This window comes from Salmo salar, chromosome 20, assembly GCF_965601325.2.
Source record: "Salmo salar chromosome 20, fSalSal1, whole genome shotgun sequence".
Lineage (NCBI taxonomy): Eukaryota > Metazoa > Chordata > Actinopteri > Salmoniformes > Salmonidae > Salmo > Salmo salar.
The window spans coordinates 28,393,890-28,406,418 of record NC_138310.1 but is presented as its reverse complement, the minus strand read 5'-3'; the positions used below and the strand labels follow the sequence as shown (position 1 = coordinate 28,406,418).

The 12,529-nt window shown below is 45.1% G+C and overlaps 1 protein-coding gene across 3 annotated transcripts in view; it reads left to right on the top strand.

The window, feature by feature from the left end:
• The window catches only part of LOC106580311 (slingshot protein phosphatase 1a), a 66,922-nt gene extending 54,934 nt beyond the window's left edge, over positions 1–11,988 (top strand). For 2 of the 3 annotated variants that reach the window (XM_014161183.3, XM_082966326.1), the window contains 11 exons: positions 103–224; positions 394–462; positions 747–812; positions 1,216–1,410; positions 2,719–2,812; positions 3,080–3,208; positions 3,564–3,610; positions 3,716–3,862; positions 4,295–4,495; positions 4,670–5,381; positions 5,622–11,988. In XM_014161183.3, the coding sequence (XP_014016658.3) occupies positions 103–224; positions 394–462; positions 747–812; positions 1,216–1,410; positions 2,719–2,812; positions 3,080–3,208; positions 3,564–3,610; positions 3,716–3,862; positions 4,295–4,495; positions 4,670–5,381; positions 5,622–6,758 (2,919 nt within the window). In that variant the 3' untranslated portion in view covers positions 6,759–11,988. The remainder of the gene's footprint in view (positions 1–102; positions 225–393; positions 463–746; positions 813–1,215; positions 1,411–2,718; positions 2,813–3,079; positions 3,209–3,563; positions 3,611–3,715; positions 3,863–4,294; positions 4,496–4,669; positions 5,382–5,621) is intronic. The other variant, XM_082966325.1, reaches the window with a different exon arrangement.
• The last annotated feature ends 541 nt before the right edge of the window (positions 11,989–12,529 follow it).

Below are 12,529 nucleotides of genomic sequence, written 5' to 3'. Positions count from 1 at the left end.
CAGGTTGACATGCTGGTAGAGGTGGATGGACATGCAGCGGCATGTAGCAGCCTAGTTGTTTGTGTGAAAGAGTTGATGAAGCTGCCGTGTTCTCTGCTGCAGGCGGTGCGGTTGGAGAGTGCCTGGTCAGACAGAGTGCGTTACATGGTGGTGGTGTACACCAGCGGACGACAGGACACAGAGGAGAACATCCTGCTGGGCATAGACTTCAGCAACAAGGACAGGTGTGTATGGGTCTGGACCCGCTCACGGGTCTGCCCACTTGCTATGGTCGTCTTTGATGCAGATGTTAGACCCTTGTTGTAGCAGCATCTCCATTTGAAGTAGTTTTGGAACGTAAAACCAGATGTTGTGTTGATCTGCTGGGAACGTGTCTGTGGGTGTTGTTCCCAGCAAAAGCTGCTCCGTTGGCATGGTGCTGCCTCTGTGGAGTGACACCAAGATCCATCTGGATGGAGACGGGTGAGTGAGTCCCCCATAGAGATACAACTATTCTATATCTGTCTCGTCAGTCAGGCAGCCCCTTCCTGTCCATTCAGGGGAGAAACGGCTCTTTTTGGTTAAAACTGTAATAACTTGAATACCTGTACAGAAAAGGATACTGAGCTTATTACAGATATCACCTTCTCCTTTCACACAACCTAATGTACTAAAATGACTTGTGTTTTGATAGAGATAGTGATGTTGAAGTAGTGGTTATTCAGTGTGGGATCAGGGAGAGTCATCGCCTGTCTTGTCTCCCTCAGGGGTTTCAGTGTGAACACAGTGAGCCGGAATCATGTCTTCAAACCTGTGTCTGTACAGGCCATGTGGTGAGTACACAACTGTAGGAATGACTGCTTAATACATTGTTGTTATTGAAGCAATACCACATCAATTAATTGGCTGCTGACTTCATAACAGAACACACTGTTGAGGCATTTCCATACTGACTCACTTTGCCGTCTAGTGGGGTAGAGATGCATGTGCATGCAACAATAAATCAATCAAATGTATTTTATAAAGCGCTTTTTACATCAGCAGTTGTCACAAAGTGCTTTACAGATACTCCGTTTAAAATGCATGCCATTCACTCTTGTGAATCAGCTCAATACACATTAAAAGCTTATAGGTCGAAAATACTGCATCACATTTCTCCCAGATTAACAAAGATGGTTGATTTAAAGATTCATTGACCCACTATTGACCAGAGTCTCTTCCTAACCCTTGTCCCAGGTCGGCTCTGCAGATCCTCCACAAGGTGTGTGAGGTGTCCCGCAGGTACAACTACTTCCCTGGGGGCATGGCCCTTACCTGGATGGGCTTTTATGAGAGCTGCATCGCCTCGGAGCAGAGCTGCATCAATGAGTGGAACGCCATGAGAGACCTGGAGACCTTGAGGCCTGACTCCCCCACCATGTTTGTTGACAAGTGAGTCAACAGAAATTGCCAATGAATATGAAATAACTATACCTGCTCGTCGAACATCTCATTCCAAAATCATTGGCATTAATATGGAGTTGATCCCCTTTGCTGTTATAACTGCCTCCACTCTTCTGGGAAGGCTTTCCACTAGATGTTGGAACATTGCTGCCTGGACTTGCTTCCATTCAGCCACGGGCATTATTGAGGTCGGGCACTGATGTTGAGCAATTAGGCTTGGCTTGCAGTCGGCGTTCCAATTCATCCCAAAGGTGTTCGATGGGGTGCAGGCCAGTCAAGTTCTTCCACACCAATCTCGACAAACCATTTCTGTATGGACCTTGCTTTGTGCACAGGGGCATTGTCATGCTGAAACAGGAAAGGGCCTTCCGCTAACTGTTGCCCCAAAGTTGGAAGCACAGACACACTACAATGTCATTGTATGCTGTAGCGTTATGATTTCCCTTCACTGGAACTAAGGGGTCTAGCCCAAACCATGAAAACAGCCCAGAGCATTATTCCTTCACCAAACTTTACAATTGGCACTATGCATTGAGGCAGGTAGTGTTCTCCTGGCATCTGCCAAACCCAGATTCGTCCGTCGGACTGCAGATGATGAAGCATGAGAGAATAGCCGAATCCACTAATTCCACTGCTCCAGAGTCCAATGGCGGCGAGCTTTACACCACTCCAGCCGATGCTTGGCATTGCAAATGGTGATCTTGTGCATGGCTACTCAGCCATGGAAACCCATTTCATGAAGCTCCAGACGAACAGTTCTTGTGCTGATGTTGCTTCCAGATGCTGTTTGGAACTCGGTAGTGAGTGTTTGCCACTGAGGACAAACGATTTTTACGCACCTCAGCACTCTGTGGTCCTGTTCTGTGAGCTTGTGTGGCCTACCACTTCGCGGCTGAGCCGTTGTTGCTCCTAAACGTTTCCACTTCACAATAACAGCACTTACAGTTGACCGGGGCAGCTCTACAGTGCAGGAATTTGACGAACTGACTTGTTGGAAAGGTGGCATCCTATGACGGTGCCACGTTGAAAGTCACTGAGCTCTTCAGTAAGGCCATTCTGCTGCCAATGTTTGTCTATTGAGATTGCATGGCTGTGTGCTCGATTTTATTCACCTGTCAGTAACAGATGTGGCTGAAATAGCCGAATCCACTAATTTGAAGTGGAGTCCACATACTTTTGTATATGTAGTGTATATGAAACGTGTGACGGTCCTGGAGTGCTGCTGGTTCTGACTGACCCTTTGACTGAGAGTAGTGTGCTGATGAAACCTCTGTGTGTTTGTGTCCGCTGATGCAGGCCCACAGAGAGGGAGCGGACCGAGTGCCTTATCAAAGCCAAACTCCGAAGCATCATGATGTTCCAGGATCTGGAGAATGTCACCTCTAAACAGGTGAACAGAGAGGAGGCATGAACATGAACTGCGTGCCATCTCTTTATAGTGCACTACTTTGACCAGGGACCACTGAATAGGGTGTCATTTGGGAGGAAATATTAAAAACAAACATTTTTATTACAGCCTTAATGACTTGTAGTGTAGTCTTCAGGCAATTTCGGTCTGACGTTATTTATATATTTGAAACCATGAATCAGTAATATTACAAGGAGAAACGGTAGAATATAAAGTGGTTGGGAGTTAATGACTGTGCTGTCCCGTCAGATCCGAACAGAGCTGGAGCAGCATATGAGCTGTAACCTGATGCAGTACAAAGAGTTCATTGACAATGAGATGCTGCTGATCCTGGGCCAGATGGACAAGGCAACACTCATCTTTGACCACCTCTACTTGGTTAGTCACCTGGCAACATTTTCCCATCCAGAACTGCTTGGCAATACTCTGGCCTGTTCCCATATCTGTTTGTGTTCTTGCAAACACTGTTGTTGTCATTGGCACAAGCAGACTGGCATTCGAGCCACTCAAACGCTGCTTAATCTGATTGATCGAGTACATTTTAGAGTTTCTCATTGGTTGAGATGGGATCTATTTGTCTCAATGAGATTTGGCCTACTGAAGCCATGGTATTTGGCTGATACTGCTAGTAGAGAAGTACCCTGGAAGAGCAACATTTGGACAGCCCATTGCTATAAATGTCATAACTGTGTAATATGTTCAGTCTATAACATTTTTCCACATTTGTTTGCAGGGATCTGAATGGAATGCCTCCAATCTGGAGGAGCTTCAGGACACTGGGTAAATGGAGCCTTTTGCTAGCTTCCAAACATTTCTATTCCATAAAATTATTTATTATGGGGATAGTGTCTGTCTGTCTTCATCCAATAACCGTCTCCTTACCAGGGTGGGCTATATCCTCAACGTCACCAGGGAGATAGATAACTTCTTCCCAGGAACATTCTCCTACCACAACATACGGGTCTATGACGAGGAGACTACTGACCTGCTGGCCCACTGGAACGAGACTTACAACTTCATTGTTAAAGCAAAGTAAGTCCTGTTAGCCTTGAAACAGGTGAGAGTGACCGAAGGACAGAGATGGCGAGAGACAGAGCGGATAAAGCAAGCAATTGTTTACCATTACACACTCCTGTGTAATCCTCTTTTTATTCATACATATAGATAGGTGGCTCTTGGTCAGAACCACGATGATAGTAAATGTATCTTTCTGCTGCTTTCAATTGAGGTACAATAATAGTAGCTTCCAGAGAACTGTGAGTGACTTGACTGGAATGTAATTAAAGTGACACGAGGCAGTGTGCCACTGTCTGTGACCAAGTTGTCCTAGAGAAGGGAGCTGAAGATGGTTACCACTAGCAACCCAAAGGCTGTCATTATCTTTGTCTGAGTGACAGAACTAGCAGAGGATTCTACTCTGATTCTCCTAACTACTCTGCATTCATGTTGCGTTAACCCTACCAGGAAGAACCACTCCAAGTGTCTGGTCCACTGTAAGATGGGCGTCAGCCGCTCGGCCTCCACCGTTATTGCCTACGCCATGAAGGAGTATGGTTGGTCACTGGAGAAGGCCTACAACTTGGTCAAGCAGAAGAGAAGCATCACACGGCCCAACGCAGGCTTCATGAGACAGCTGGCTGAGTACGAAGGCATCCTGGACGCCAGGTACAGTCACGCTACGCCCTCTGTAATTACCATAGCCCAGATCGACTAGGGAAGCCCAGCAAGGGATCAAAGCACTGAAATACTGCCCTAGGTTATAGATTTTTCTGTATGTTATGTGTATTATCTGAGTATATCTCCCATGCTCCTCCTTACCCCCCTTTTGTCCACTTCCAGTAAGCAACGTCACAACAAGCTGTGGCGTCCCGACCGTCCCGACCCAGACTGCGACCTCCCTGAGGGCCAGCAGGCCCAGTGCTGTGGGAGGGAGGACCCAGGTAATCAGACTCCTGAACCGGTGATGTCCCCCTGCTGTGAGGAGGCTCTGGGGGAGAAGGGGGCGGCACGTCCCCTCTCCCCCTGCAGGATGATCAGTCTGGAAGTGGACCCCGCCTACAACAACTACTACTTTCGCAGGCTGTCTGACTCGGCCCTGGACAGTGACCCCTCCACGCCGGTGCGTGCTCCGCCCCTCCTGGACATGGAGCGGGTCTTCATAGAGATAGAGGACGTGGAGCGGGATGCACTGCTGGATGACGAGGCCTTTGGGGGTCGAGAAGGCCTGACCCACTTTGGTCAGACTGGGGAGGGGACAGCGGCCCAGACTTGCTGCCGAGGACCAGAGCCCCTGGAGGAGCTGCGCCTGCGTCTGGAGTTCAGCACCGTGGAGGAGGAGGACGAGGAGGAGGCACAGAAAGAGGAGGCAGAGATGGAGGCACTAGCACAGCCAGGAGGAAGAGGGGAGAGTGCAGGACGAGGGGATGGTGAAGGAGAGGTGGAGATGATTCAGGAAGAGGAGGGAGAGAAGGAAGGCAATGGCCTGGACCTGGTAGCTCTGAATCAGAACTCCAACAATAACAACCACTTTAATATCCTTTCCAGCCTCAATGTAAGTGTTTATTTATTTATTTTATTTCACCTTTATTTAACCAGGTAGGCTAGTTGAGAACAAGTTCTCATTTGCAACTGCGACCTGGCTGTGTGGAGCGGTTTTCATTATGGTGTCTTCTGTCTCTAATATACAGCCAATTCACATGTATATGTAGTAGCTCATGGTAAATAGAGAACTGAACTCATAAAGAGTAATGGTTATTCTTTGTTTCTGACTTCTTGTTTTCCCTCTGTTTAGGGCACTGCTCCTTCCAAACCTGCTCACCCAGTCAAGCCTTCAGGCCTCTCTCGATCAGACGACAAGCCCAGCCATGGAGTGGAGATACTGACTCAGGGCGCCGGTCTCTGCCTTAGCACACTGGGGAGTGGTGTGGGGTTAAGTGTCTCTGTGGAGGTCCCCAGTCCCACGCTCCCTCTCCCACTCACCTCCCCCGACACACCCTGTTCCCCCAGCCTGCTGCACCCCTGTAGCCCGCTGTGTGACTGTGCCAACTGTGTTGCCCCGCCCTCTACAATTCTACCTGATGCCCAGGACTCCCCTTGCTCGCTGACATCTGAGGACAGGGCTGACATTCTGGAGGGTGAGTCTGAGGGTGTGGAAGGGAAGCTTTTAGGGGTCTCTGAGGCTCTCCCTGTCCCAGATCTGCTGAGCCTGGAGAAGGAGAGGCCGGCAGTGGCCTGCTGCGTGGCCCAGCAGCAGGAGACTCTAGTGCAGCTACAGAGGTCAGGGCTGGTCCGCCGGAGGGCAGAGAGGCTGGAGAGGCTGTCAGGTCTGTCCCTAGAGGGGCTTCATCCCCTGGAGCTTCCAGAAACCCCCAGCTCAGGGGCCAGAGAGGGCACCAGTCCTGTGGAGGGGAAGTTCTCAGCTTTCCCAGGAGACTTCCCCAAGTCCTCCACACCATGCCCAGTACGCCTAGAGCCGCTGATGGTTCCTCTGCCTAACGAGACCCTGCTGGGGGCAGTGGGATCTGGGGGGCTGACGCCCACTTCCTCCCCCCACGGCTCCACACTGACACGTAGCTCCAGCAGTGACAGCATCCGCAGTGTGAGGGGCAAACCTGGCCTGGTGCGCCAGAGGGCACAGGAGATCGAGACCCGCATGCGACTGGCCGGCCTCACAGTGCACTCAAGCCTCAAACGCTCTAACTCACTGGCCAAGCTGGGCAGCCTCAACTTCTCCTCTGAAGACCTGTGCTCTGTCTGCTCCTCAGACGCTGGCACCCTCCTGCTCCGTTCTCTTTCCCCAGAGCCAGGCCGAGAATGGGAGTGCCCCACCACCTCCACCTCTTCCTCTACCTCCACCTCCACCCAACCCAGAGCACAGAGGGACCAGACCAGCCCAGAGAGAGCACTGCCTGGGGGGGCCAGGAGCTGACAGGAAGGATGGAGGGACACTCCTCCACTCATCCCTCCATCCCCCACTCTGAGCTGGAGAGGGTAACACAGATTTTGGAGAGGGGAGAAGGATAGTCAAATGTGTGTGTGTATATATAGAATTATACATATATAAATAAACATTTGAATAATATATATTAATATAAATCCACATCATATTGAAGAAAAAAGATACAATCCAAATATTATACCATAATCCAGATGGTATTTTGGTTAGACTGTTTTTGCATGGAGCTCAATGAATGTGTGTGTGAAGATGAACCTCGTACAGAAGACCTGGTCTCCATCAGGACTTAAAAAAGCTATTTTCATTCCTGGTCCTCTGCCTTTCTAGCTGTCCAGAGATCAGAATTACAGCTTCATCATTATCATCACCACCGTATTCCTCATTATCATCACCATCCTATATATACCCTGCCTTCCACAAGCAGTGGAGATGACATAGACTTTATCATGAAATGTTCTGTTTGCTTTACCATTGGTTAATGGTACACATTGTTGATTGGCATAGTTGCTGTCTAAGAGTTGATAATCAGATGATATTGATTTTGCTGAAAACAAAGGGGGAGAAAAGGGCGTGGTTGTCCATGCTGTATTTAGCACTGCTCATCTATCTTAGCTTCAGTAAGCAATATGACACTTACAGAGACCATAAACATGTCATAACACAAAGCACCATTCATTTGATGTGCAGTATGTTGTTTGGAGGACAATGGCTGTCATGTGATGGGTCAAATGTGAAACATCACAACGGTCCTGGAGAGTTGGTATGCTGAAACATTTTCTTCCTCTTTTCACCTCTGTGTTACAGATGATCAGTTCCAGGTTGTCGGTTGTTTACTAACGATGTGATATTAGAAATGTGATTGTAAATTATACAAGCATAGAATCCATTTCCTCTGCTTCTGAGCCTGCTTTGTATTTGGGGATTTGAATAATTTTGGGATGAGCCAAATAGATGTCACATCATTTTCAAACAATTCAGATCACAAAATAATAAAATACAAAAACAAAAAGACCATAGCCCTCCCTGCAAGTACTGCAGTATGATTCCACTTCTGTAACAAAAGTCATTCCTCCTTCCTTCATACTATAATATTCTCCAAGCTTCCAACCTTTACCTGTGGCAGAACGTCTACATATAATTCCAGGAGTCTTCTGGGACCATTCTACCTCTGACGCCACGGTGATGTGGTGCTTTTCATTTTGTTCAAGCGGTTCTACAGACCTGCTCCTGTCAGGTGAGAGGCTCACATGTCGTATCGTATCTCTGCGGGCTGTATGTTGTATGCAGGGTAGTCCATAGTTGTCTGGTTTCTAATCTTAAATCTGCTGAGCCTCCAATGTCTGGACACTCAACAGCCAAACCTCACCTGAGATTCAGCAACAGTACAGTGGGAAACATATGACTCCTTTACTGCCCTCCCTTCCCATTAGCCTGTGTCTAGGCCTGGGATTACCAGTGTTTTGTAGAGGTCCTTTCTGAGATCGGAGTCCCCTATCAGAACCCTCTTGTGATTTTGCTTTGCTTCTGGATAACTGCTGGCTACGTTGAATGCTAATCTTATTCAAACTGCTCTGGGTCAGTTTTATAAATTGAGCATAGGGGCGGCAGGTAGCCTAGTGGTTAGAGCGTTGGACTAGTAACCGGAAGGTTGCACCATCGAATCCCAGAGCTGACAAGGTTAAAATCTGTTGTTCCACCCCTGAACAAGGCAGTTCCTAGGCCGTCATTGAAAATAAGAATTTGTTCTTAACGGACTTGCCTAGTTAAATAAAGATAAAATAAATAAAATAGAACTTCTCTCCCTCTGTAACTGCTTGTTGATTCACGCTTGTCTGTAATCATGTCCTTTATTGCATCTGAGACTTGGTCTTTGAACTGAGTTGCGCTGCAGAATCAAAATTGTGAGCAGTTGCATATGGGAGTCGTACAAAGTCTTCTTTAGGTTCCAGAGACGGCTTCTCTCTGATCTTTCCCCTGTGGGACTCTGGAGGGTCACACCATTCCTTATCCATGAGATCCATGATGTCGATCCACTTCCATCCTTGTTCTTTCTCTCCCTGTCTCAGTACTGCTCCCCTGAAAAGTCTACCACTATTTCACGTTCCATGTAATTCATTCCACTCAGCTTGTCTTCGTGTATAATTGAAAATAATATCAATTGTTAATTTAACATCTAGCTACTTTGCCATAGATTTTTTGAATTTAAAAAAAATATTTTTTTTACAATGTTGCAGTCAAATATTTGCTTTTGAAATTATTTTATAAGTTCAGTATTTCTGTATGTTTGTGCATGAGAATAGTTACTGTGAACTATTTATGAAAAAATTAATTTTGAATAGGTTCATATTGCACATGCATTTCTCCCACGTATGAGAGCACATGACGCATTTACTGCATGTAAATATGTATGTACAGTAGTCGATGACGTTACAGAATATACTGCTGTATAGTACTGTATGTACGTGTCTTAATATGGAGAGCACAGACTTAGTTCTTCCCAATGACTCCAGTTCCTGTGCGGACACACTGTTTTACTGCAAGCAGTGTCCTTCCAGTTTTAATCACTTATGCTGTGTGTTTGTGTATGTATGTACATATGCTATTTTATTGAAATGTGTCAGTTGCCTGTGTTTTTTTATTTTGGTTTTTAAAAAGGTTTTGGTTCTATTGGGCATAACCCAAACAGCCACTTACCACTAAAATCTTGACCTCAAAGAAAGTGTTAAATTAGCTGAACATTGCCTCTGTCATTGTATGTCAAAAGACATGTCTACCATGATACTGTGTAAAAGTGTGTATTTGGTGTGCCACACAAACACTGATGTGATTGTGCACATACTGTATACAGGACCTCTGTAGAGATGTCTCTGTTTCTCCCCAGTTTATACCCTTGCTGCTTCCATTTCGGGATGAGGGTTTAGTTGTTGTTTTTCTTTCTTGCTGCACACTAGATGTAGAGAACAGCGCGATGGACGTGCTTCCCAGGTGCAAGGCCAACATCTCTGGACAGCAGGGCTGTCCTATGGTGTGTGTGCATCATGTAATATGCGCTTAGTTTTAAAATGTGTGTGGCAATCTAGACTCTTTTCACAATGGATGCCAACCTGTGTTGTGGGGTGTGTTGTCCAGTGTGGTGCCCCTTAACCCCATCTAGGTTGCCACTTGGCATCTGATGCTGCACACAGTGCGACTGGAGGTCATTAGTGCTATATGAGTGTGTGAGCTGTTAGTTCACTTCCATTTAGGTTTGATTTATGGACACACACTAGTGCCTTAGCCGTGAGAACAGAGGCATAGAGGTGTGTGTGTGTGTGTGTGTGGTGCTGCCAGTATTGCAGAGGATTTGGATGGTAGGGTTGATACATGATGGGAGTGGGACACTGACGAGGCTTCCCTTCCTCTTTAGTAGAACAGTGGCCCTGCATTTCTGTTCATTTTTATTATATATATTTTTTTCTTTCTAACGATAGACCAAGGTGTGAAACAGGAATCTGAAGCTTGGTGTTCCTTTTTTGAACCTTCCGGAACATTTTTTGGTTTGAAGAGAATAAATCAATATTCTCTTCCTTGTCCCATTCACATGTCCATCAGGGTTTCCAAGATGGGATTTTGATTCCAAATTGTTAGTGCTCTTTGAAATGTGGGATAGCACAAAGGTTATATCTATGGGTGTTGTCACTAAATGGACACTATTGAATCTGTTTAATATACAAAATGAGAATCATGATTATGTCAATCATTTATTTGCGTCTGTGATCTGTTACATGTTATGTATTGCACCTTTGGGAGAAACAGAAGAGAGACTGTAGGATCATCCGCATACTCGCATAGTGTCATACCGATAGATGAGTGTTCATATCACTAATGATTTATGAAGCTTCTTATAGGCATAAAGTCAAACCAATTTGAGAAAGATCACAGCGATGGGTTTCTCCACAGTTTTTTGTTACCATTAAGTATGCAGTGATTTTTGGTACTGTACATTTGCTGTAGTTTGAATGCATTATGCACTTTTTTACATTTGTTAAAATGTACTGTTTATGAAAATAAACGTTTTTTCATATCACAGAAGTATTTTTTAAATTTTTTTATTCTCAAAATGAAAACATGTGGCTTTGGAATACAATGTCATAACTCAAAACTATTACTGTTGGTATTTTGAGAAAAATAATAACCACACCATAGCTTTTTATCTGCTAATTAACAGACACAGTTACTCAGCGGGGAGAGGTGGCATGTGGTTTCATAATCACTGTCTTACAATATATTTACATTCTCCTGACATTGAACATGAATTCACAAAGGGAGATGTGGTAATAAATCCTCGCGGTGACACATAAGATGGTCCTCTGATTGCTACAGGCCCACTGTGAGTGATGAAAAATTTCATAGAGGGGAGGGATTGACGTTGCTAAATATCGTTAAGCGCATGGGTCAAGACTCTGCACGATTGACTTGCATCTTAATGCTCCCATCTGTATACCTTGGCAGGAGAGTTGCGTTATAACAGCCAGGTTATGTAACGTTTGGCTGGCGGCCCCAGTTTGCATGACATCAATGAAGCACTTTCTGGTGCAGGCTCTGGTTCCTCCTGGTCTGTATGGTAGTGTGTGTGAATAATGATGGACTGTTCTTCATAAAATGACATGTGTCGAAGAGGGGGATGGAGCCATTGCTGCACTGTTATGTGAAAGCCTTTAAGTTAATTAAAACATGCTTCTCCCGAGGCTATGTCAGTAGTGTTAATTTCGTCAACAAAAATAGTACCAAAAACACTCGTCAAACACCTATTTTTCAGTGGCAATTCACTAGACTATAACTGACTAAATAGACCAAGAAAAAACCAACTTAACGAAAATGATTTTTCATTTCAGTTGACTAAAACGAGACGACAAAAGGTATCTCTTTTAACCACGTTTTTATGAAAGATAAGTCATACTATATATAAAACAAAAAAAATCATGACAGCTGTGATGGAAACAGAAGGTTAGTTTCGATTTTATAAATCCCGACAATTCCTTCTTTTGACATGGTGGAATCTTTTTGTATCAGTAAAATGATATCATTGTGTAGTAATTTTTTATTTTAATATTATTTTGTTTCTTTAGAGAAAATATATGTGTAGTGATGTCCTATGTTTTTTTTGTTATTGTATTGTAATTTGAAATGTAATATTATTATTTTTTTTTAATCAGTTTGAAAATACCATTCTTTATGCGGATTTCTGAATAGTCACATAAATCTGTCTCCAATTGGATGGAAATCTGTTGACAAAAATCTGACTACTAAGTGGAATGGATAAGAGTTTCTGGAGAGATGGAGAGCTTTTCCATGATAAGCACAATTAATATTAGCATGCACATCGCAGTTCTGAAAGGCAGTGGGAACGATAAGCCACAGCCTACATCAGTTGGTGAGCTGCTGGGGAGCAAGCGATGTGTGTGGGCAGACAGGCCCTAGTCTGCCTTGATTATACACATTGTGCAGGCGACTCTTGCTTCCCCATAGCTAACCAGTCACATATTACTTTGCCGCACCATCTGGTGATTGTGCTACTCAAGCTCGCGCTCTCTCTCTCTGTACTTGTGTGTGTCTAGTTTTTCTGTATGTACTGTGCGATGTCTATGCAGGGGGAATTACGAATTTACACCACCAGATAATTCTTATATATGTTTGTTATATTTCTGCTATTGGGAATGCAGAAACAATATGTTAGGACAGGGCTATGTATGTCTGAACATACT